The sequence below is a fragment of the Terrapene carolina genome, unplaced genomic scaffold, assembly GCF_002925995.2.
Source record: "Terrapene carolina triunguis isolate 2854851 unplaced genomic scaffold, T_m_triunguis-2.0 Scaffold67, whole genome shotgun sequence".
Classification (NCBI taxonomy): Eukaryota; Metazoa; Chordata; order Testudines; family Emydidae; genus Terrapene; species Terrapene triunguis.
This window is the reverse complement of record NW_020664418.1, coordinates 20477184-20504174: the sequence shown is the minus strand read 5'-3', so window position 1 is coordinate 20504174 and position 26991 is coordinate 20477184. Positions and strand designations below refer to the sequence as shown.

The 26991-nt window shown below is 42.6% G+C and overlaps 1 protein-coding gene across 2 annotated transcripts in view; it reads right to left on the bottom strand.

Moving 5' to 3' along the window:
* Window positions 1-26626, bottom strand: part of RORA (RAR related orphan receptor A) — a 97231-nt gene extending 70605 nt beyond the window's left edge. For both annotated transcript variants that reach the window (XM_024219323.2, XM_024219324.2), the window contains exon 1: window positions 26574-26626. In XM_024219323.2, the coding sequence (XP_024075091.1) occupies window positions 26574-26604 (31 nt within the window). In that variant the 5' untranslated portion in view covers window positions 26605-26626. The remainder of the gene's footprint in view (window positions 1-26573) is intronic.
* Between the last annotated feature and the right edge of the window lie 365 nt (window positions 26627-26991).

Here is a 26991-nt window from a genome sequence, read left to right as displayed (position 1 = left end):
TTTCTTCCAGTTGTCATAATCTTCCGTAGAGCTTAGAGCTATTATATAACAATACTAAAGTAACAAAGACCTCTATAAGAACTGAGTTAGAATGATGATGTCTAGAGAGATGTCCTATACAACTATCTTTCATTCTCTTTGTTAATATGGTAGCAGGATGAAGATGCAAAACATAGCTGGCTATGAAGGGTACATGCTGATCAGGATCTAACAAAGAGCATGAGATGTATAGATTGGGTTGTTACTCCTACTGACGCTAAAAATGGAATTAAGCAGTGGGACTGGCAGTATGCTTTGAACAGAGGTTGACTGTAAGAAGAGTACAAGAAAGTGAATTACAACTGAAGAATGTTAATATGAATGGGGAGGAAATGAAAGTGATTGAAAAAGAAGCCCTGTGAATCTACACACCAAAGGAAAGAGAATTGCAAAACATTTAGTCAAAATTACCATAACATATATCACAAACATATGCCAGAAGACACATTAATCTCAATATGGAATGGGATTATATCAATCCTAGTTGAAAAACAACAACAATTGGGCCTGTCTTCACGCCCTTGACTAAGCAACGAGTCCTGTTTTAACATCTTGCAAATTACAATTTTGAAAACATACAAAGGAATCACGTTAACAGTAGTGCAATAAAAGGCTCAGTATTACAAATCACTTGCTCATGTGAGTAGCCCTTTTGCAAGAAGCCATCAGTGATATCAATCAGCCAACTGAAAAAGTGATTTTCAGAGGAGCTGAGCATCTCCTACAGCCCGCAATTGGTTTGGAGAGTGCTTAGCATGCTTATAAAGCAGGACCTCAATCTATTTTATTCCCAATATCATCTAACACAGATGTTTCAAACTGTGGTGCAGTGGCACTCTACATAGAACTGTCAGATCATAGGGTGATGGGGCCCCTGGCCTCAAGCTACAAACTGCATTACCAGGCAGCTAAAAAGTAGATTATTTTCCTAATGTTACCACATAAACTATTGCTGTCATTTGCGCACATACCATATGCAGTAGCAAGTGGAAGGGGACATGGCCCACTGTTTCAAGGAGAAGATCTGAGACACTCTCTCAAAAATTAGTCTCACACTTTTCTGTAGTGCAGAGACCCGTGATACATAACTTAATTGGTATCTCTTTCAACTGGAGTTTTTGTTACATCAAGCTTTTAGTTGTTGATCATTGGTGCATTCATACTTTATGTTTAGAATTTATGTATTAATAGATTTTGGGAGCAGGTGTCAAAGCATTTGATTCTCTTTCTTGCATTAAGTTGCTTGGATGGAGCACACCACTTATCCCCATTAAAAACACATCTGAGAAAGTTTACCTTGATGTTTACTAATCTGACAAGAATTAGTGGATTGGTTATAAAATGTTCTTGTTTTTGTGTACTCTGTAATATGAATACAGCACCATCAGAGATTCTGTTGCAAAACCAAAACATTGATATAATAAAGGCAAAAAAGCACTAAGTGTGTTAATCCTTTTTTAAAAAGTTGGTTGTCTTTGCAGTGTATCAATGCATAACCAAGTTTCCATTAATGCCATTGATAGAAAACCACTCATTGTTCATAGCTCAAGAGGTACAAAAACCTCCCCACAAAAGTTCTGTTGTCATTTTTATTCAAGGTCATTTGATGTCTCTTTTGTTTAATTATATACAGCTCATCTTAAAAAATGATTACAAAATGGAATTAGTTCAACACTATTTGGCCATCAGTATTTATATCTATCCAGTTATTAATCATAACTCAGATGCATATTGTGAAATTTCTCTACAGAAAATTCAAATGGTGGACTTCTCTATAACCTGTACTAAAACTGTGCCACTAGCACAGTCAACATTAATTCTTATTTTAACAGGCTTGGATAAACACATGAATTCTAACTCAGCTATTTTGTCTCAACCGTCATCACTTTGAAAAGGACTACGAGCTTTAACAAAACTTTTAATTTTAAAGCACAGTGTAACACCAATCGGAATAGACAGACAAGTATCAAAGAGGAGAGATTCTTGCCTCCTTTCAAGGTATACTTTTTGTAAGAACATCAACTGATCTGCAGCCCTTGGAAAAAAAACAATCCGCTCTCTCCTAGATAAAAGTCAATACAGCTTCTTAACCCATCATATTGTCACAGCGTCATAATAAACTCACTGTATCAATTTATAACAAGAAGGGAAAACTCGAGACTGCAAAACCATTATAGAGTATCTGTCAATCTACCATCCCTAACAGATCCCTACACAGACAAATCCTTTTATAATAAAACCAAAGATATTTTTAAAAGCCTTCATTACATCAAGATGTTTTTGTCAGAAAAAGATAGGCAAGCAAGAACATACATATATTTGCCTATTGTTAATGATGTTTTATGTAGGAATGCAACCCCACAGAGAGAGTCTAGGCTGCATACTATATCTAGAATTAATTTTAGGTGGGTTCAGGAACCTAGTGAAAAGAATAAATATTTATATTCACAACCATACACAGAGCCTATGCGCACAGCAAAGTAATACAGCTTTGTTTTGTTCCTGAATTCTGACTGGGCTGTGCTTCTTATAACAATGAATAAACTCAGGTTCTATAAGGTTTTATTGAAAGTTAAAGATTACTTTACTCCTTTGAGCTCCCCTTTTCCTGGCAAAGGGGAGTAAAAATCACTTTGATAAATCACTTCACTGTGGTGAGGAGATGATGTCCCTCAACAGTGGACATCAAATGAAGTTGTACCCTTTCATTGTTTATACTGAGTCCATTTACATAAGGATGAAATTCCCCTAGCAGCACAGGGTCTGAAGAAGGCCCACAACTCAGTCAGACCAATCAATGTGTTTCTGCTAGTGAAAAGTGGACAGCTGATCAGGAAGTTAAGGATGGGGGATTCTACACCCCCTTCCCTCAGTAGATCTGGACCCTTTGCTAGCTCAGTATAGGCCAATTTGGAGGGGGACTGGATGTGGGTGAGAGGATGGGGATGGGCAGTACTATTAAAAGCTGCTCAGGGGTCAGAGCTCCTGTTCTCGTTCAGAGCCTAGCACAACAGTCAGACAGAGATGGTGCAGACTTGTCCTGTGCCCATGGGTTGGGGTGGATTTCTGTCCCCTCATGGTTTCCCACACAAAGCCTGTTTATGCTAGCTTTGTGTGTGGGGGTGGTGTGGACTTTCATCAATAAATGAACATAGCACAGACGGATGGCACAATCCCACTCTAGATGGTGGCAGGACAGCTATTCCAAGCCTCACACTGGAGACATACCGTACAAACTGGAGGTCTTTCTCTCATCTAAGACTATTTATGCAACATACTGTGTTTTAAAACATTACCATTCATGTCACCTAACAGCTAACAAACAATATCTAGGTCTAGAGGTTTCTGATAAATTTCATAACCATTGTAATTCACCGCCTCTGTCATTAAAAATGCAATGATTTCCAGTCAACAATGCTTCAAAATGCTTTAAAATATTTCAAGCTAGTTATTTAACTTGACTGTCCCAATTATTTACAAGTACGTGGACTTTATTTAGTACTCGAGCTAACACATATTTGTCATTTCCTTTGTGCAGCAGATATTTTTCCATTTAACATGAAACCCTTTTAATTTCTAAAGTATATTTATAATATATTGTACTGGATGTTTCCTGAAAATAAATGAAAACCTTAAAGCTAGTTTTCTTGATGAGAGATGCCTTTTAATCCAGCAGTTTGTGATAAACTGCCTTGGATTATGTTGTTCTTATTCCTGTTTTCAGCATAAAAGGATATAGCCTAAAATGGTGTAAATATGTATAGCTCTACAGATGGCCCTAAATTCTTTACTAGCTTGTGTCCAAAAAGGGAACAATCAGTTTATTATATTATTAGAGTTGTGGCACATATTACATACCATCCTTGTATGAAGAGGAACCATCTTTGGTTCCATGATTAAGGGTATATCTACACTTCAACCTATGCTCAAAGCATAGGCATACCCTAAGGCCTTATCTACCTGCCACTTTATAGCGCTGCAACTTTCTCGCTCAGGGGTGTGAAAAAACAACCTCCTGAGCACTGCAAGTTTCAGAGCTGTAAAGTGGCAGTGTAGACAGTGCACCACACTCCCAGCGCTGGTAGCTACTCCTCTTGTGGAGGTAGTCTTTTTACAGCGCTGGGAGAGCTCTCTCTCAGCACTGGTGCCGCGACTACACAGCCATGTTAAAGCGCTGCCGTGGCAGCACTTTAATATTGCTAGTGAAGACATGCCCTCAGTAATAGGAAGCACTTCCAAGAACTAAAGGAAGTACAGACAAAAGTGAATAGAGGTGCAGAAAGGGATTTGTGACAACAATTATCTTGTACTTCCCAGGAAAATAAATTCTTCTGATTTGAGGTCAAGTTGATGACCGCTTTAATCCTTTGGAAAAGATTGTGGTACAACACACAACTTCTGAGAGGCGATGTAAAATTCAAATGGAGACCTGGTCTGAAGTGCTTTACTCATTTCTACTGTTGCAGCTTCTGAAGCACTGGACGTACAGAATGGTTCATTTTTAGAGGGAAGAAGTGAGTGGACACATGCTGGAGCTTAATAAAATCTTAGGGTTCTTCTACTGATAGTGTCTGTAATGGATTTAACTATTAATTGGGCACCTTCCCAATTTGTATCACTCTCAAAGTGAAATTAGCAGTAATTGGAAGGATGGACAATTTTGATGAAAGGCACTGGACTGGCAGCAAGCAAGCTGGGACTTACGCCTTTGACCAAATCACTTGGCCTGCCTGGAGCACAGGTTCTTCATCTCTGAAATGGGTACTAATACTTACCTTTCAGGGCTGTTGGGGAACTTGCAACATTTTCTCAACTGACAAATGATTCTGGGTGCCTCCATTTTTAGGTGCTGACCTTAAGACACCTTAAAGGTATCTGATTTTCAGCGGATGGGTGAACAGCACTTCCTGAAAGTCAATGTCTAAAGACTTCTCAAGACAGGCACCAAACAAACAAACAAACAAACAAACAAACCAAAACCTCACTAGTCACTTGAGCTTGGTTCATTAACATTTGTTAAATGGGTTGAGATCCTTGGACAGAAGCCACTATGGAAGCTCAGAGTATTACTGATAAATAAAAAATTCAATAAGTGCATTTCCCCCACAGTATATTTTGTGATTAAGTTTGAAGTCTGGTTCTCTTTGTAATCTGGATTACCTATGTGCCTTTGCTTTGAAAGAACACAGGGCCATCCAGGATTTCACACTCTCTTTCCACCAAAATAAGCATTTGGTGATTAAAAAGTCACTTAGATTCAAGGGGCCAAATCTTCAGCTGATGTAGATCAGTGTCACTTTTGATTTCAATGGTGTTATCTTGATTTATACCAACTAAGGATCTGACCCTACAGCTCCAGCTGTAGCCCCCAGTTTGATAACCTGGACAGCTGAGCATGTTGCCCACTCAATCTGTTAACACTAATTCAAATGTGAACTTTTTTATAGCACTGCAAGGAGTTCACATCCGTCCTTGGTGAGAAACCTAACCCCACCAAAAAAAAAAAAAAAATGGTTAACCTCACACAATGGGAAATCAGTCACAAGAGAAAATGCTAAGCTGTGGATTCCTGCATTTATTTTTTCTCTAGCACTTTCCTAAAGAAGTATTTCAATAGAAAGAAGGGGACCAGTACTGCTCCATCAAAGATTAAGTCACATTAACTAGAATATCTCAGAACTAGGGTGAAGGATTTTCTTTAAAAACATTTTGATGACAAGAAGTTGTTAACAGGGCTGGCCTTGCCATGAGGCGAACTGGCAACAAAAGTCAAACAGAAGATTGTTATTGATATATAAAAAGAAATAAACCTGTTAAAAGAATATATTTGACACATTTTTATCAAATAATAAAAAGTAAAATTTTCCCGAATGAAGTTAGTAAGTTAGTGACACACATACTCCCTGAGTCAAATGCTTCACTGGCATAAATTCTATAGAAGTCTATGGAATTACATCAAAGTATTTCACCCAAGGTTTTAAACTCAATAACTGCAGAGCCTTACTCATCCACATGCCGTGTAACCTACATTGATGGTTTCTACCTACATTATAGCTTCACTTTTGGGGGGTCATTTTGTAGATAACCCTGAATGTTGCCAACAGAAATGTTGTTCAGAGGATCTTGCTCTATATTAACTTACAGACTATTCACAAACAGACAACTACCTGGAGTAAGTCAAAGCATCCAAGACAAACAGCAGCCCAAATCAAGGATCCTATTCAATATTTCAGAGACAACTTAATTATTAAAAAAGATTCATTTTATTTAAAGCATAATGCTACCAGATGGAACATTTTAATAGCACTTACTCAATACTGCTTTTATAAATATGTCAATATAACCCACTATACCCTCTCAAAACTAGCAGACAGCTGCAGCGGCACAGGAGCCAGCAAACAGAGCTGTAAACAGGGGAGTCTGAGTGGGAGTTCTGTTGGAGGAGAAGACTTACAGGATTTAGGAGGGAAGGCTATGATAGATATAGAGGCAGCAGTGGTAGTGACCCAAGTAGTGGAAGATGACTGGATGTGGAAGCTGCGGCATGTACATGATCCTGGAGGGGGTCCTGAAAAGAGTTTTGTCTGCATGAAGTGCCGCCTGATAGAGCTGATGGAAGAAAAGATCCGAGGATTGGAGATGCAGGTGGAAACTCTGGTTGAATTTAGAAGGGGGTTCGAGCAGATGATGGAGCAAAGACATGAGGAGGCTGAAGGGAAAAGCTCAGACTTGCAGATGGAAGCAGGACCAAAGAACTATGAGGGGAGACTGCTGGGTGAAGAAAGTTGGACAGTGGAAGCATGTGACTAGGAGACCCAGGCAAAGGAAAAAACAGGCTAGTGAAGGAGAAATAGAGCTCAGGAACAGGTTTGCGGAGTTGGAAAATGAAGAAGGGGCACAGCAGGTGGTCACTGAGGGTGAGAGGGCAAGGAAGAAGAGAAGAGCAGCTAGTCCTATAAGAAGAGGGGAAGAGTCAATGGAGATAACAACACCAAATATGAGCCCCAGGAGGATACGGGATGGGTTGCAGAGGATTGCAAGGGAGAATAGGAATCGAGAGGACTTGCAGCCAGAGGGAACAGGGGATAGACCGGAGAATCACACCATCACCAGGAAAAGGCAGGTCTACATGACTGGGGACTCCTTACTGAGAAGAATAGACAGGCCTGTAACCAGAGCTGATCCAGAGAACAGAAGGGTGTGCTGTCTGCCGGATGCTAAGATACGGGATGTGGACCTGAGGCTGAAAAGGATCCTAACGGGAGCGGGAAAGAATCCACTGATTGTCCTTCATGTGGGAACAAATGATACAGCTAGAATCTCGCTGGAACGTATCAAGGGAGACTATGCCAGACTGGGGAAGACGCTTAAGGAAATCAAGGCTCAGGTGATCTTCAGTGGGATTCTGCCTGTTCCTAGAGAAGGGCAACAAAGGTGTGACAAGATTATGACGACTAACAGATAGCTCAGGCAGTGGTGCTATAAAGAGGGCTTTGGGATGTATGGCCACTGGAAGGCATTCATGGACAGAGGACTGTTCTCTCAGGATGGACTGGGAGGGAAATAGACTTCTAGGATGGAGGCTGGCACAACTGATTAAGAGAGCTTTAAACTAGGAATTGGGGGAGATGGTTGGGAGATGTCCAGGTAATCTCCATGACGGATTTTAACATTGAGAAGGAAGAAAACGAAGTAAGAAATGATACAGCCATGGGTAGGAGAATGGACATAAGGAGGAAGGGTAGTGTAGATACCAGTCTAATAGGTGATACTGGCGGTAGAATGTCTGTGCCTAATCAGGTAAAGAATGTGAGCGAAGCCAAACAGCAAAAATTAAGATGTTTGTACACCAATACGAGGAGCCTAGGTAACAAAATGGAGGAACTAGAGTTACTGATGCAGGAGGTGAAACCAGATATTATAGGGATAACAGAAACATAGTGGAATAGTAGTCATGACTGGAGTACAGGTATTGAAGGGTATGTGCTGTTTAGGAAAGACAAAAATAAAGGCAAAGGTGGTAGAGTAGCATTGTATATCAATGATGAGGTAGACTGTAAAGAAATAAGAAGTGATGGAATGGATAAGACAGAGTCTGTCTGGGCAAAAATCACATTGGGGAAGAAACGTACTAGAGCCTCCCCTGGGATAGTGATTGGGGTGCGCTATAGACCACCAGGATCTGATTTGGATATGGACAGAGACCTCTTTAATGTTTTTAATGAAGTAAATACTAACGGGAATTGTGTGATTATAGGAGACTTTAACTTCCCAGATATAGACTGGAGGACAAGTGCTAGTAATAATAATAGGGCTCAGATTTTCCTGGATGTGATAGCTGATGGATTCCTTCACCAAGTAGTTGCTGAACCAACAAGAGGGGACGCCATTTTAGATTTGGTTTTGGGGAGTAGTGAGGACCTCATAGAAGAAATGGTTGTAGGGGACAACCTTGGTTCGAGCGATCATGAGCTAATTCAGTTCAAACTAAATGGAAGGATAAACAAAAATAGATCTGTGACTAGGGTTTTTGATTTCAAAAGGGCTAACTTTAAAAAATTAAGGAAATTAGTTAGGGAAGTGGATTGGACTGAAGAACTTGTGGATCTAAAAGCAGAGGAGGCCTGGAATTACTTCAAGTCAAAGTTGCAGAAACTATCAGAAGCCTGCACCCCAAGAAAAGGGAAAAAATTCACAGGCACGAGGTTGCAGACCAAGCTGGATGAGCAAGCATCTCAGAGAGGTGATTAAGAAAAAGCAGAATGCCTACAAGGAGTGGAAGATGGGAGGGATCAGCAAGGAAAGCTACCTTATTGAAGTCAGAACATGTAGGGATAAAGTGAGAAAGGCCAAAAGCCATGTAGAGTTGGACCTTGCAAAGGGAATTAAAACCAATAGTAAAAGGTTCTATAGCCATATAAATAAGAAGAAAACAAAGAAAGAAGAAGTGGGACCGTTAATCACGGAGGATGGAGTGGAGGTTAAGGATAATCTAGGCATAGCCCAATATCTAAACAAATACTTTGCCTCAGTCTTTAATGAGGCTAATGAGGAGCTTAGGGATAATGGTAGGATGACAAATGGGAATGAGGATATGGAGGTAGATATTACCACATCCAAAGTAGAAGCCAAACGCGAACAGCTTAATGGGACTAAATCGGGGGTCCCAGATAATCTTCATCCAAGAATATTAAAGGAACTGGCACATGAAATTGCAAGCCCATTAAGCAAGAATTTTTAATGAATCTGTAAACTCAGGGGTTGTACCGTATTACTGGAGAAGTGCTAACATAGTTCCTCTTTTTAAGAGAGGGGAAAAAAAGTGATCCAGGTAACTACAGGCCTGTTAGTTTGACATCTGTAGTATGCAAGGTCTTGGAAAAAATTTTGAAGGAGAAAGTAGTTAAGGACATTGAGGTCAATGGTAATTGGGACAAAATACAACATGGTTTTACAAAAGGTAGATTGTGCCAAACCAACCTGATCTCCTTCTTTCAGAAGGTAACAGATCTTTTAGACAAAGAAAACGCAGTGGATCTAATTTACCTCGATTTCAGTAAAGCATTTGATACGGTTCCACATGGGGAATTATTAGCTAAATTGGAAAAGATGGGGATCAATATGAAAATTGAAAGATGGATAAGGAACTGGTTAAAGGGGAGACTACAACGGGTCATACTGAAAGGTGAACTGTCAGGCTGGAGGGAGGTTACTAGTGGAGTTCCTCAAGGATCGGTTTTGGGACCAATCTTATTTAATCTTTTTTATTACTGACCTTGGCAAAAAGTGGGAATGTGCTAATAAAGTTTGCGGATGACACAAAGCTGGGAGGTATTGACAATACAGAGAAGGACCGGGATATCATACAGGAAGATCTGGATGACCTTGTAAATTGGAGTAATAGTAATAGGATGAAATTTAATAGTGAAAAGTACAAGGTCACGCATTTAGGGATTAATAACAAGAATTTTTGTTATAAGCTGGGGACGCATCAGTTGGAAGTAACAGAGGAGGAGAAGGATCTGGGAGTATTGGTTGATCACAGGATGACTATGAGCCGCCAACGTGATATGGCCGTGAAAAAAGCTAATGCGGTCTTGGGATGCATCAGGCGAGGTATTTCCACTAGAGATAAGGAGGTGTTAGTACAAGGCACTGGTGAGACCTCATCTGGAATACTGTGTGCAGTTCTGGTCTCCCATGTTTAAGAAGGATGAATTCAAACTGGAACAGGTACAGAGAAGGGCTACTAGGATGATCCGAGGAATGGAAAACCTCTCTTATGAAAGGAGACTCAAAGAGCTTAGCTTGTTTAGTCTAACCAAAAGAAGCCTGAGGGGAGATATGATTATCCCTTTGATATAGTTATAGAGAGCAAATACCAGGGAGGGAGAGGAATTATTTAAGTTCAGTACCAATGTGGACATAAGAACAAATGGATATAAACTGGCCAGCAGGAAGTTTAGACTTGAAATTAGACGAAGGTTCCTAACCATCAGAGGAGTGAAGTTCTGGAACAGCCTTCCAAGGGGAGCAGTGGGGGCAAAAGACATATCTGGCTTCAAGACTAAGCTTGATAAGTTTATGGAGGGGATGGTCTGATGGAATAGCCTAATTTTGGCAATTAATTGATCTTTGATTATTAGCGGTAAATATGCCCAATGGCCTGTGATGGGATGTTAAATGGGGTGGGATCTGAGGTACTACAGAGAATTCTTTCCTGAGTGTCTGGCTGGTGAATCTTGCCCACATGCTTAGGGTTTAGCTGATCGCCATATTTGGGGTCGAGAAGGAATTTTCCTCCAGGGCAGATTGGCAGAGGCCCTGGGGGTTTTCGCCTTCCTCTGCAGCGTGGGGCACAGGTCACTTGCTGGAGGATTCTCTGCACCTTGAAGTCTTTAAACCACGATTTGAAGACTTCAATAGCTCAGACATAGGTTAGGGGTTTGATACAGGAGTGGGTGGGTGAGATTCTGTGGCCTGCATTGTGCAGAAGGTCAGACTAAACAATCATAATGGTCCCTTCTGACCTTAAAGTCTATGATTCTATGAAAGTCCTAAGAGATACCACAAACAGTAAAGCTAAGCTTGCCTGCAATTGTTTCATTGCTCATAATATTGTTCCTAAACTCCAATCTGAGTCTTGATGTTTCCCCTGGCATCAGTTCCCTTATAGAGAATTTTATGTCCTTTCACCAGATGCAAATGTTGGTTCCCCCTGAGATGGCTTACTGTTATTTCCAAGCCTTGATGTCTTCACACAATTCCCAACAGTTCTTAGGCTCTTACATGTTTACTGATGCACTTTTATTACTGCACTAGCATATAATTTAATTTCATGGTAGTATTTTTACTCAGGTTTCCCTAGGGTTTTTAAGAAAACTCTTTGTATTTCTTAATGACTGCATGAAATCTGTTAAGTATGTTTAGCTCTGGAAGAAAAACATTAGATCCAAGAACACCTAAACTTGGGGATTTCAGATTTGGATCCAGACCTAAATTTTAGGGTTCAGACGTATCTCTATAGTCCACCAAAACTCTTCATTGACAAGGGGGAAAAAAAAGAAATGAGAACTATTTCAGGTGCAGTGATGTAGTTTTTAGGAGGTCCCACTGAAGCTGATGGCAAAGCTTCCATTGACTTTAATATGAAAACAAAACCAGCTATTTAAAACGGTTCACACTAGTCAAGCAATGGAGTTTTCATGCAAAAAACCTCCTCTTTGTTGTGAAATTGGACATGTGTTTTTCGATGCATAATATTAGGTCTCCTAAAGCTAGAAAGTCAGGCACTTCTTTATTAATGTAAATACAGAATAGAAAGTCTGAACTGATAGATACCAGAAGTCTGAGTCAGTAAAAATTACATCCAGCTTCCATGCTGCAGAACCTCAGAAAAAGAAAAAGTCGGCTTGTGTGGGCTTTTGCGGTGTGGAAGCTGGACATATTTTTGGCTGAATTGTGCCTAATATTAGCTGGAATTATAACTAAGAATGCATATAGAAAGCTACTTTTAAATAAAAGCTGCTATTATTTTACACCAAGGAGACATTTAGCAGTAACTTTCGTTCATGTACTTTATGTACTTTTTGCCTAATTTCCCCCCATTTATTGCCAATGTCATAATTTAGGTCCCAAACCTGCAGACATATATGCTTGAGTAAATTTGCTCATGTGAATTGTAACATTGAAATCCTGTGAGTTAAGTTACTCATACCCATATAAGTTGACAGGACTGGACTCTTTGGTTGAGTTCTTCATTCTTACTTTATACACCTTTATTTTTTTCATAATTCAGAAATAAAGATGAATCAGGGATTTTTCATGTTATAAAAGGAGCTCTCTGTACTTTCCCATGAGGACCTGGGTGTAAAGCTATCTGTATCTCTATACAGTTTCTTTTGTCCTGTATTTGCTCTTTGATGTGAAAGTCTGCCACAAAGTAAGCAGCGATCTCTCTGATGTTGAACTTTTAGACTTTATTGTAACTACATGTTTACAAGAAGAGCTGACAGTCATTTTCACTTCTCAATATTCACATTTCACTATGGCACCTACTTTACAAGCCAGAGTTTTGGGGAAAGTATTATATTACCATGGTGCACTTCAGAGCTGCCGTTGTGATGTCTGTGTCAGGGTTTTCATTTTAAAGCACATTGTAGTGGGGTGGCTACCCCACTCCTGCCTGAGGGGTTTAAAACAGCCCAGGCAGAGGGCTTGGGCAAAGGGAAAAGCTACTGGGCTGACTGGGGAAGTAGCCACAGCTGGGCCACGCCCCAATCAGGCCCCAGCTGGCCCCTATAAAAAGGCTGGGAGCCAGAGGCCACAGAGTCTCTCTCTGCCTTTAGAGAGAGAAGGGCCTGGCTGCAGGGAACTAGACAGGGTACCTGTAGTGGAGCAGGGCTGGGGAAAGGCTGAGGAGCTGGGGAGCTCCAGCCTGGATAGCCCCAGGCTGCGGCCTGGTAATAGGCCAAAGGGTACTGGGGGTTACAGAGGGAAACCCAGGGCTAGGCTAGGGTTACCATACGTCTGGATTTTCCCGGACATGTCCGGCTTTTTGGGCCTCAAATCCCCGTCTGGGGGGAAATTCCAAAAAGCCAGACATGTCCGGGAAAATAGGGAGGTAGGGCCCGGCGGTGCGGGGCCGGGGGCTGGCGCTGGGCTCGGGGGTGCGGGGCCGGCGCGGTGCTGGGCCGGGGACCGGAACCGGGGTCGGCGCGGTGCGGGGCCAGCGCGGGCGCTCGGCTGGGGGCCGGGGCCCCAGCCGGGCAGGAGACGCTGGGGCCAGAGCCTCTTGGCCTGGGCCGGCCGGCCGCTGAAGGGAGCCGCTCGGCCAGGGGGGCCGGACTGAGCCACGCCACACCGCACCCCGGCCCAGCTTACCTGCTGCCTCCCTGTTTCAGGCTTCCCACGAACATTTGATACGCAGGGGAGGGGGAGGAGCAGGGGGCGGAGCATTCAGGGGAGGGGGCAGAGTTGGGGCTGGGGTGGGGAAGGGGCGGAGTTGGGGTGGGGCCGGGGCCCCATGGAGTGTCCTCCTTCTTAAAAATTAAAATATGGTAACCCTAGACTAGGCCAAGGCAGCAGGTCCAAACCCAACCTTGCCGATGATGAGTGGCCTATACTGCAGTCTGCCCCAGAGAGTGGAGGCTAGCTGGTGACTGGCAGTGGCCTTATCCTGAGGTGAGGTGGGGTTAGTGGGTGGGGGTTCCCCTGGGAGGGGAGACCTAGCGTGTGTGTGGGTACTGCCAGGGGGCAACACCCAGGGCAAGGGGCACCGGGGTCCTGGGAGGGACACGGGGGCCAGGGCAGAGGACAAGGCGGATCACTGGCCTGCAGAGGGCGCTCCAGAGGCTGGTGAGCTAATTCCCTGGACGACCAGCAGGAGGCGCCGCAGGGGTGAGTCCGGACCCTCTTACACACATTTTAAAGGGTTTTACCTCAACCATTAAAAAATAATTCTTTGGAGACATTCACAAGGTCTCTGCTTTAGAATGGCCTTTACATTTGTCTGATTTAACTTTAACAGAGAGAAATATTGTCATTTGAGGGGGGGAATAGAAGTAAAAAAACATTTTGAACAGCCAAACTAACTAGTTTTAAAGTGATATTTGTTAAGTGATTAAACCCATTTTATGGCTTAATCATTCAGGTTGTGGAGGAGGGAGAGGAAAGTAAGATGAAAGAAGTTACGTTGCAGATATCACTATGGAAATCTCCAGCAGCGAGACTTCCACTGCACAAAAACATTTGCCAGTTTAGTAATAAAAACTACTAGTCACGGCCTTGACCATCTCATGCACCGGAGAAACCAACAAGAGGAGAGCGGAAGTGGGTTAGGTAACTCCTCATTGGTGATGTCATGGAGTTTCCAAAAAACATCCTTTTAGGTGGAAGCTGTAGGAGGCAAGGGGAGGGGGGTGTCATTTTCATGCCCATGAAATTTGGGGCCCAGTGGAGAAGGGCACAGTGGAGGACTGGCCCCCTTCACATAGCTCTTCTCCCACTCCTCACTGCTGTGAGCCACCACAGTGCAACACCATGACATCGGTTGCCACTGGACCATAGAAAACTGCCCTCTACAACCCCAAGCTCCCTGCAGTGCACCTGGAAATTCTCAGGGAGGAAGATATTGTGCCAGACGTGGCAATCCCCAGTCAGAGGCTGCTCAGCTCTTAGATAACAGAGGGCCCATATTTCCATCTCATTTATTAGATCACGATCCCCAAATGGAAGATTTATAGCTGTTTATATAACTCGTTTTTAATAACCTGTTGATGCAATAATCTACCCAGCAATTATAAATGTGCATCGTATTCTCATGTTTTAGCCAAATGTATCTGTTAATACAGCAATGCACTCGCAGTACAAGAAAAACTATCCAGAGTCTGGTACAACGCATCTTATGTAAGTATAAATTATTGGGACTGTTCCTTTGAACAAAAACCAAAGATAAATGTAATCCCAGCTACTCTGGAGCTTCTCCCACAATTTTGTCCTCTTTGTGCAGCAGAGCCATTATAGTGTGGTTTGGAAGACATTTTCTCCAGATTCCTCAGCACTTCAGGCTGCTGTTTTAAACTCAGTATCAAAGGATAGCTTCTATTTCATTCACGTTCTCCAACATTCACTATTAATATAACATCTAACACATAAATGTTTCCAAAGTAAATATGAAGGGCCCAATTCAATGAGAGGAAAAAATGTATTTCTAGGCAAAGGATGCCGAGAAGAAAAGGTTTTATGCAGTGCAGAAGCTTGGTGTATTAATTGCTGAACGGTCACAACACATCAGCTAGAAATTTTGTTTTACACAATAACTGCTTTGTGGCAAATCAAATACAGACAAATAAGTGTAGATTCATTTAACTGAGGGGAAAATGCATCTGTTAATGAGCAACACTAACGTTTAAAGTTAACATAGAATGCCAACAGGTCACTGTTTCTTTTAACCCAGTAAAGCAATTCACGCTGCTCTAATGAAAGTCAGAATAAAAGCACATGAATCTCTCTGCACTAATTAATTATTGTGATGACAACAAACAACACATCTTTGTCTGGCCATCCATTCCCTATCTGGAGTTTGTGCTTCAGGCAAAGTAGAGACTGGAGCATCATGTGCTTAGAGAAGATTCATCCTCCATTGGGAATAGTGGGGACTGAATGCAGTTCACATCATCTCCCCTGGTAAGTTCGGGGGTTGAGAGGTGGGAAAAGGTTAAGGACGAGAAGTAAATCAAATGTCGCCTCATGTCTGCAAGTTCCAGGGGTATCTATCTGAGCATTAAGAGTATAGTATAAACTCTTTAAGGCAAGGATTACCTTCTAGTGGTGTCTGCATATGCTGCCTAGCAGAAGGGGACCTTGATCCCCAATTGGATGCCTCTAGGTTCTAATGCAATACAAACAACAACTACAAATGATACTAGGATTAGGGAAAAATATTTGATATGTCAAACTCTGGTTTCAGGGATTTGGTGGGAGGGGTAGGAAATTTGATGCCTCGTGCATGTGTGTGCATGTGCGCACACACCCCCTTCCTATCCTTCCCCTCGCCTTCTCTTAACCCTCTGTGGAAGTGAAGTGGGGAGGTCGGATGCCTACAGTCCAGCTGATTTAATTCAACTCTGTGAACACTCTTATTTTAGTTTAAGAATGTCTTATTTTGATTTAGCTTAAAACCAGTTTAATAGACTTTAGCTAAACCAAAATAAGCCTGATTTTAAACTGCAGTAAGCACACCCATCTAGCCTTTGTCTCCGGTTTAACAAAATCCATCCATCTCTATGTAGAGGAACCCTAATTCCCTGAGGCCTACCGCTTAATCTCCAGGGTAGACGAGGCAGAGGTGACATTGCAGAATTTAACACCTTGTACCTTGGCCTCTATAGGTAGGGCCCTACCAAATTCACAGTCCATTTTGGTCAATTCACAGTCATAGAATTTTAAAAATCATAAATTTCATGATTTCAGCTATTTAAATCTGAAATGTCATGGTGGTGTTGTTGTAGTGGTCCTGACCAAAAAAGGAGTTGTCGGGGGGATCACAAAGGTTATGGTGGGTGGTTATTGCTACCCTTACTTCTGTGCTGCTGCTGGCGGTGGCGCTGCTTGTGGAGCTGAGCGGCGGCTGCTGGCTGGGAGCCCACCTCTGAAGACAGAGTTGCCATCACTAGCAGCGCAGAAGTATGGATGGCATGGTATAGTATGGCCTAGGGTTACCATACATCCGGATTTTCCCGGACATGTCCGGCTTTTTGGGACTCAAATCCCCGTCCGGGGGGAAATCCCAAAAAGCCGGACATGTCCGGCAAAATCCAGCGCCGCTGGTGCTGGGCGGCCGAGGGCCGGGCTGGGGGTGCTGGGAGCCGGGCCGCCGGCGGCACCGGGCGGCCAGGGGGTGCGCTGGGCAGCCGGGGGCCTGCGGTGCTGGGCGGCCGGGGGGTGCGCCGGGCCGCCGGGGGCCGGCAGTGCTGGGCGGCCGGGGGCGTGCTGGGCCGGGGGCCGGGGCCGCCTCCTCCCCCCACCCCCCAGCTTACCTGCTTCCTGCGAATCAAATGTTCGCGGGAAGCAGGGGAGGGGGCGGAGTTGGGGCGGGGACTTTGGGGAAGGGGCGGAGTTGGGGCGTGGGCGGGGCTGGGGGCAGGGCCGGGGCCCTGTGGAGTGTCCTCCTTTAGGAGGCTCCAAATATGGTAACCCTAGTATGGCCACCCTTACTTCTGTGCTGCTGCCTACAGAGCTGGGCCCTCAGTTAGCAACCAACACTCTCCGGCTGTCCAGCTCTGAAGGAAGCAGTGCAGAAGTAAGGGTGGCATGGTATGGTATGGTACAGCCACCCTTACTTCTCCACTGTTGCTGGCGGGGCGCCACCTTCAGAGCTGGGTGCCTGGCCAATAGCCGCTGCTCTCTGGCCACTCAGCTCTGAAGGCAGTGCAGAAGGGTGACAATACCGCAGCCCCCCTAAAATAACCTTGTGACCCCTCTGCAACTCTCTTTTGGGTCAGAACCCCCAATTTGAGAGACACTGGTCTCCCCCATGAAATCCATATAGTATAGGGTAAAAGCACCCAAAAGACCAGATTTCATGGTCCGTGACACATTTTTCATGGCTGTGAATTTGGTAAGGCCCTATCTATAGGGATAAGAAGCAGCAGCCATGGCAATAGCCTGGCACTCAGCTGCATCATTCCCAGGATTTGTTTGATTTGTTGTAAGGTAAATGGGCTTTTTTATTATTATTGTTTTATAAATTACATAAATACGCTGAAGGAAAAGGACACCAAACAAGAAGCACATTACCTAGGAATATATGTTTATAAGGCATTCAGATAACCCAAGGACCTTTCCCTTATTTTTGTCATGGTTCAGCAGCTATTTACCAGATACTGGACTACGCATGAATGAAAGACTCCATGAGATCTTGTTTCATAGATACAGCTCCATTTTGGTGTTACTTAAATTTGAGAGGATTCATTCTAATGATCAATGTGCAACACTGGGGCAGTTGTAATTAATCAGATACTCTGATTACATTCTCTGTGACAAGCACCAATTTGAATATATGTCAAGATTACACATGAAGTTTGATTTGTTTCTGTATTTGAGAATGATCAGTTTCTTCCAAAATTTAAAAATAAAGGCTAATTGGAGCAGTTTTATGAAGACCCTCGTTCAATGTTTCAGTGGCAATAAACTGCACTGTATTTCTGAGAACACAAACATTACACAATAATTACATGGCAGACACCATATATTATAACCACGCTGGATATATTACTTGCATTGTTCAATAGTGAAGAGGTTGGACGTATTTACATTTAAGTAGTTTTAATTAAGTTAGAAATCAACATTCTTGAAATGAGGGCTGGATTATTATACCTCTCTTGGCATTGATTTTAGACTAGCTGGCTATGTAAATAGTATGACAAAAAGCACAAAGGCTATAGTCATACAACCAGAAGGACTAGTAGTTTCTATGCTACTATTATGCAACACAGAAGGGAGCCGAAGTTATGGGGTGAAATCCTGACTCCCTTGAAGTCAATGGCAAAAGGACCATTGACTTCAATAGGGCCAGGATTTTACCCCTGCTGAACACTAATGGGAATCAGCACTGGATGCAGCTGACCATTGCATGTACAAACCATAACAAACTGTGTCCACCAACAACTGTTGTCAGCAATGAGAAATTTTGTTAGGGTTGACCGGAATGCAGGTAGAACACTGGCCTGGCTTACCAAAGGGTGATGGAAGCATGCTGCAGAGCCCCTACATACTAATACCATGTGGTGGGAGCTCCAGCAATTTTTGGAGAGGGCTGTTGTAAAGGCTGAAGGTTCTGAAACTGGGATGCAGCTCCACCATGCCTAGTGACCCAGTGGACATGCATGTGTAGATGTTAATATTTTTTCCTCTGAGCACAGACTTCAACTTTATGCCTTCATCTCCCATAGAATGGGTTTAGGGTGCAAGTGTAGCATGGTGAGCTGTCTGGAAGGGCTAACTTACAATCCAGAAATGCCCTGAGATTTGGGGATGTGGACCTTGAGTTTTCTGTGTATCCATTAGTTCCACACAGTATGGAGACAGTTTTCCATGGCACCATTAAGGAAAGACATGAAAAGCTCCATTAGTTTCACTGGGTTTTTGAAGAGTGAGGGCAAATAGCCCTGTTTTTAAAAATGGAAACGGGGGGCCAGGTGGTGTCTGGACCTATGTGCGCATACAGGCCCAGATACTCAAAGGTATTAATTTCCCTGGGAGTCAAGTGCCTAAATACCTTTGAGGATCTGGGCCACAACCCCTGTCCTTGAGCTCAGCAAGTGAAGGACTGCTCAAGGCTAATGCCACTAGCTACATTAGTCTCCCTGAAAGGAAGTGGAGAGGGGTGGGGCCATGACTCCATCATTCATTGACTACCCAATGGAGTTGGTCCAAACTGATTGCTGTACTCTGTAGAGAGGCACAGCAAGAATTGCTCACACCCTTGCTCCCCAACAGCCCTTATGACTTGCAACTGCCTCACATCCAATGCCTGAAGAAGCTCCTGCTGAGGGTGCACCTTAAAAGGCACCATCTAGCCTTCGTATCTAAATCTAAGGCTTAGATTTTAGGGACAACAGCAGAAACTATACAGAGCACCCGAAACTAATTTCTGCTGATCTTTCTGTAGCACAAAATAGATAGTCCCCAGCAGGAAGAATAGAAAGCAGATTGCAGCATTTATTAACATCAGTTAAGGACCCCTTTCAAACACTGCATAGTAGACGAGAACAGCAGCCCCCTTGCTAGATATCCTAAGAAGATATTTTACTTATCTTTTTAGTCCTGTGTTTAAGCAGAGGCTGGCATGCAATACATTCACCTTTTAGTCTGATAACATAACTCTTCATGGTGAGATGTACCTAAGGAGGTCTGCCCCAACATGAGGACCATGTAACATCTCACTTGACACTATTTGGGGCCCAAATATATCCAAACTGACAGTTTCTAATTGTTTTAAAATTAAAAAAATTAAAACCAGAACTTAAAAAGGCAACTGTTCAGCACCATCAGTATGTGCAGGTCCCTCAGTCCTTAGATATCAGTCCTCAAAGAAAAGCCAAATCATGAGAGGAGAAAATTAGCCACTTGCTTGATCTCTGGAATTATCAGCTGTAATTGCAAATTACAACTAGAGGGTAAATAGGAGAAAGGTGAATATTTAAGTTCTGCTCTCACTGCAAATGAAGATGAGCGAAATAATTTTTGTTTTAAATGCAACTAGACTGACTGCTCTTGTAATAATTTAACTAATTCTTTCCAGGAGCTTGCCTGGCACATGGAGTTATTTTGCAGCCTACAAAAGCTTATCTCATGAGAATGCAAAGGAAGAACATACTGCATCCCAAGTGTCTCTAACACTAGATAGGTAATTTACAAAGTCACCAAAGAACAGAGCTGCATTTACCTACTGGAGAAAGAGATACAGAGTAGCCACATTCTCCTTAATGCAGTTTGATTTCTTTTTTATTTTATGAAAAACAATCCTATTTTTTAAACAAACACATCCATATGGAAAAGGAAAAATAAGAATTCTCGCTGGTAGTAACACTGAAACACTTTACATTATATTAACGCACTTGTTATATATTCAATTAACATACAACAGTGAACATTTCCAATACTATATTGCTGGTAATATACCCAACACTCCCAGAGAGAGGATTTAGAACTCCAAAGGTGAATTTTTCAAATAATACATAAAGCCTGAGAAATACGATTCTATATGGAAGTCTTGCATGGGGGGAGGAGGGGAGAATGAGGAATGAAAACTTATATTGTAAGTGTATTTAAGCACTACTGCAATAAAAATAAAATAATAATACAAACAGATATTCACCTATCTATCCTAAGGCCAGGCAAAAAAGCTAAATTGCAGTCTCTGTGACCAGTTCTCTGGACTACATGCTGCAGTAGCAGTTCCTCACCAACCCCATACCAGGCCACTGGATTTACTACATGAGCTTGCCTCCAAGTTGCCCTCTGTGCTGGCATACTGAGTTGGCATGTAGACCACCTCCAAGATGCTTTAGTGCATGGCCCCTGCATTCCCACCTCCCTGCCCATGCTGAATGACATCATTCATTGATGTTTGTGCAGCATGGAGGTCCTTGCACAGATTCCCCATAAATAGGCTGAATTTCATACTGACCGTTCAGAATAATCCCCAAATTATTATTTTTAAAATGGTGTATTGTCTTTCTATTGTCAGCCAGTTTAAACAGGCTAATGTTTTTATCGTTCAATATCATTCAGGAGACTGATCCTGCAAGAAGATCAGCGCCTGCAGTTGCCGTTGACTTCAACAGGAGCCTAGGCTGCTCTGCACCTTGTGGGATCAGTTCTCAAGTGAGATTTGTATGGTGCAAGATGCCTTCTATGAATTTTACACAAAATCAGGCACAATACAGATTTCACCATCACCACCACCAGCTTTTTTTGGAAGACTCCTATAGTCTTTCAGAGAGCCCGAAAATGAAATGTCAAGGACAAACCTCAAGATCAGTCTGGCACTGCCAACATAATGTAACAAGTATGTTGACTTAGGTAAATGAAGATCTGTCAGAACAGCTATATTCATTAATATTCCAAGAAAATAGACAAACTCTCAGCTGCCAATTCCATGGGCCTGATCCTGCCACCACTCCACATGTGGCACTCCCATTGATGTCAACAGGAGTTCTGTATTAGGCCTGGTCTACACTACGACTTTAATTCGGATTTAGCTGCGTTAATCCGAATTAACCCTTCACCCGTCCACACTACAGAGCCAGTTAATTCGAATTAAAGGGCACTTAAAATCGATTTCTGTACTCCACCTCGACGAGCGGAGTAGCGCCTAAATCGATTTTGTTAATTCGAATTAGGGTTAGTGTGGCCGCACACCACCGAATTACTGTGTTTAAATTAATGGGGTAGTGTGGCCGCACACCACCGAATTAATGTGGTTAAAAACCGAATTAAGGTGCTTAGTGTGGCCGTGCACAATCAAATTTATACAACCTGTTTCCCAAATTCGAATTATCTAAATTCGGATTAATCCCGTAGTGTAGACATACCCTCAGAGTGCTCACTAGAGCAGGCTTTGACTTTCCATCAGCAGTAAAGTTGCATAGCAAGTTAAAACAGGCGTAAAAATCTAAAATTTACTCGTACATAGTGGTTTACTAGCAAAGAACACATCCTCCTTCCAGAAAGGCCTCATAGTCAGTAGGTCAATGCCAACAAATGTGACTGAGAACTTCTCAAGAGGTCAGACTCGATAGCTTCAGGAAAGCTCAACCACAGTGATCAGTTCAGCTAGCCTGTTGGGTCCAATCTTGTGAAACAAAGGGTATTGTAGTCAGCAGAAGCAAAGGAAGCTCAGGGAACGCTAAGATCCTGTCAACAAATATACACAGATTGTGCTACGACAGGCAGCCATTAAACAAAAACAAACATCGGCACTAATAAGGAAACCCACAGGCCTTCAATAAAATGTATTTATTTAAATGGATAATACTTTAAAATCATTAACAGTACACATGCTCAAAGATATATCCTATATATATAAGCCACCCAAAATCAGAGCCATATCTTTCCATGGTTAAACCATAAACTCTTAACACTTATTTGATTTCTAACAATATTACAACCGATTTAACCCAGGAGTTTTTGCTTGTTTGTTTTAAATTCTGCTTTGTATTTTTTATGCCTGAACAGTAAAAGTCTGTACCAATAATTTATATGAAGTGCTTCAGTGTTTTGTTACTAATAAATATATGTCCAATACAAAGAAGTTGGAAAAATTATACACTTAATGTCCCACATACCTTTAGGATCCTCTATTTGTGAATCTCCAACCCAAACCTAGTAAAATACTTCTAGGGTCGTTTTTACTGAAGCTATACTAATTTGTCCAGCATGCAGAACTCTGCTATGTAGGGGCCTGATGATACTACCAGCTAAGCACTTTCAGTGGCGTACTAGCACTCTAAACTCCCTTTAACACTGGGCCTGATTCACCACTGCCCTGCACCGTAGATAGTCATTTTCACTTGTACAAAGTTATCCCAAAGTGGCTGTGAAAGCCAAATTCAGCACAGTTGGCTTGGACCCATTCCTAGTTATGACATTTTGTCAATGAGACAAATCTGGTGCAGAGTATTTTACCGAGTCCTGCTCCTGGTCAAGTCAACGGCAAAATGCTAATGTGCGTAGGATCAGGAACAACAAATATTCAGATTCACCCAAGGATTCATCTACTCAGGAAAAGCATGTCTTATTTCTTTTTTTAAACAGAGGTATAAGACAAATACTTAAAACTGCACTCTTTTCTTAAATAAAAAAATATAGCCTGAGTATATTCATACATTACAAGATTTGCTTAATCAACTTTTAAAAGTTTGTGGAGGTGCATAAAAAGTAAAAAATTAAAAATTAAAAAAAAAAAATCAGTCAATCCACAAAATATTTCCTCTAACATCATGGACAGAAATGTTTCACAGCTGCTTATTTCCAAAAATAGAAAGCTTTCCCCTCAAGCTGAAACCAGAAAGTTACATTTCACATAGGGCAACCTATCTTAATGACATAATCCATCCCCTTTTCATTGGCTGTGCCTTGGCTTACAAGTTATTTGAATGTACCAGTGTTGCTATCAACATGCTGACAGTTAACCATATTTTTTAATTCTTCCAAATCCCTATATACACACATTAGAAATCTCTGTATATTTCAGAATGAAATAAATTATGTTTGACAGAGCATTTGTTTTGCATGAAAAATACAATCACACACAATTCTTTTCGTATGAAGTCAATTTGAGTAATCAGAATTGAAGAACAGAAGGGAAGAATTTAATATGTTTCTGCGTCACTTTTAAAAAAATCTGGTTCGGAAATTTGTAACATTTCATATTCTCCCACAAACCATCATTTTCTTCACCTTAACTTCACAGCAACTATAAATGATCACATATCTCCAAAGTGATATTACAGCATCAGGACTAAATAAAATATTCTAATCACCTAGACTTATTCTGTTTCTCCCGTGTGCATTTGAGCTCATACAAAAACTGTATTCCCAGTGCTTCTGGTCTACTTCTCTTAAAGCACAATACTGTGGATCTATTATTTCACGGCAGCCAGAGGTCACCCAAGACAAATGTGTAAGCAAGAGCTATGGGCTTTGGAAAGAAAAAAAATAGTGATTTTGATTAATCTATTTGTCAATGTTAATATGGAACACCACTTTGGTAATAACAACACAAAAGCAAAATACATCTGTACACTGAAACCTTCAATACCAAAAGAGGGTAATATTAAAATACATTTCCTATTTCTGAAGCTTATCCAACAAACCATACAGAAGTCACTAGTGAAAAACTGTTAAAGTAATCAATACACTTATTGATAGATAAAAGATTACTGTGAACTTTCAATTAAACTTACCAGAGAAATAATATGCCTCGCATTACAAAAAGAGCAAACATCAACCCAAATAGTTATGAAATAAAACCATTTTATAACCACATTCTGTAAGCACAAAAGCTAAGCTTTACCAGTTTTACATCTGTATGGAAAATTGCTTAATGAAGCCCAAAAACCAGGGAAGTAGATAACTCTGGAGTTCAGACGCTGAGTTTTTCAAAATCATCTTACTGTCATCTTACAATGTTCCATTATGTTTCTTCCAAAAGCATTCTTAAGTGATTTATATCCTAAAGATATATTCCTCAGTGTGCATTCAGTTTTTCCTATTTGGTTACATGTTTGCAGAGGGATACGTAAAAACAGTATTTTGTCAGTACAACTTGCAGAGTTTTGAAGAGTTGTTATAATTCCCTATAAATCACTCTCAAATTATACTATTTTTGTCACAGAAACAAATATTTTGGATCAACCTGGTTACAGTCTATTGTCAACCTAATTTAGAGATGCTAATGATTAATGGATAGTACTATCTTTCTATTTACCTAGTCTTCTCTGTTAAAAAGAGAGTCAGAAGCTTAGCAACTGTAAATTCCACTGCACACTGGTGTCTTTCACTTAGTGCATTTGCAAAGTAAAAGACACAATCAAGCATACATTTCAGTCTCTAATAGGATCATCATTAAATATTCAATTTCAAATAGTTCCTTTTTAAACGAGATCCATGTACAAAAAAAAGGCTTAGTATTTTTAGTTGGGAAACTAAATTAATAAATTTACAAAGACTGGATTACAGAGAAAGAAGGTCCTAGTTAAATAGAAGGGTTACAATGTTTAGATATGTGCTTTTTATTGTTTTCTTGATTTAAAAATATGCTGCAGTGCATAGTTTATCTATGGATCCCATTATATTAGAAAACACCACAAATTATTTGAAAACATACCTTTAAACTTTTCATTTCTCATCAAAAAACTTCCTCTGACTCTCCCCAATCCTTCATTGTCCCTCAGGAAGGACTGGGATTTGAAAGCAGAGAAAGTGTCAGATTTTCAAGTGTCATTTCATAATGCTCACTTTTCCTTTCAAACCAAAACCTCATTAAAAATGTACAGCTTTTTGAGCCTGTCATTTGTACCCACACAAACTGTCTACAGGACACCACACACTCTCTCTTCCTTTCTATCAGAAGTATGTTTTCCTGTAAAATTTTAGAGACAGATTTTATAAGGATTATGCAGCATGTCTCTGCTTTATGCAATCCCAACCATGTTAATCATAACCTCTCCCTCTGCAAATCATGTGGGCAGATAAGCTCTCTCTTATCCTCCAACTTTTATGTAGAAGTATAAAGTTCAGTTCTCTAAGCACACAGCTGGTCTGGGAAAAAACAAAAAAGGAACCTCTCCGCACGTGCCTGGTCACTTTCACTACGTGATTAGCTCTAAATCAAACCAAAAGCAAACACCAAAAGAAGCGGTAGATGACACACTCCAGTGTGAGCTACTTCAGCTGTAAGGATTAATAAGAAATAGCCGCCGCTCGGCAGTAACTGGCCCAGACGGGTCCCCCTCGCCGAGAAAGGTAACTGACGAGCCAGTCCAGAAGCAGGGCAGGCGCTAGGGGATATATCCTCCACACAACAACCCGGAATTTGCAGGCTGCCCGGGGGCGGAGAAGGGGGGTCACAGCGATCTTAGATGCGTTCGGCAAGGGGAGACGCCAAGCGGAACCTCTCAGCAAGGTCTGTCCTAGGGTGGGTCAGAGGGGCGCGGTGAAGCAGCACCAGCTCCAAAGGGCAGTCACCCCTGAGGAGCCAGCACGGGATCGTCGCGCCGAGCAGCGCTCCCTGGGCACGGGACTAGCCCTCACCAACTCCCCCCCTCAGCCACCCAAGCCGAGGCAAAGCCTCGGGAAGGGGAACAAGTCACAAGCAACTCGACCACCCGAGAGCTGCCCGTGGCACTCCCCGCCCCGATCCCCCAGCATACCCGCTCGCCGGCCGGCCCCGTGCGCCCAGCTCCCCGGCGGGGCGAGCGCCCATCCCCGCGCGGCGCGGCGGCTCGTCTCAGGGCTGCGCCTACCTTTCATCGCGGCGATCACAAAACACATCATTTGTCAGGGGCGACGCGGCGGGGAGCAGAGCACCGAGGGCGGGCGGGCGGGATGGGCTGGGTGCGCGCTGGCCGGGCCCCTCTTCTTGTACCACCGCCTCAGCAGCATCTGCTGCCTGCCAGCTGACAGCCTGCCACCGCCTCCTTCCCCCGGCCCATATGAGACTCCATGTGACCCGCTGACATCAAGCCAGCCCCCCTCCCTCCCTGTTTACACCGCTCGCCTCCTCCCCGCCCTGCCGGGGCTGAGAGGCAGCGCCGCCGGCCAGTCACAGGCAGAGAGGCGGCAGCACCGCCTCCTCGGCACGGGGCGCGCGGGGGCTCTCCGGGGCTCGCTCCATCTCGAACGGCCGCCGCGCGCCCGGCCCCCTCCCCCCTGCCCGAAAAC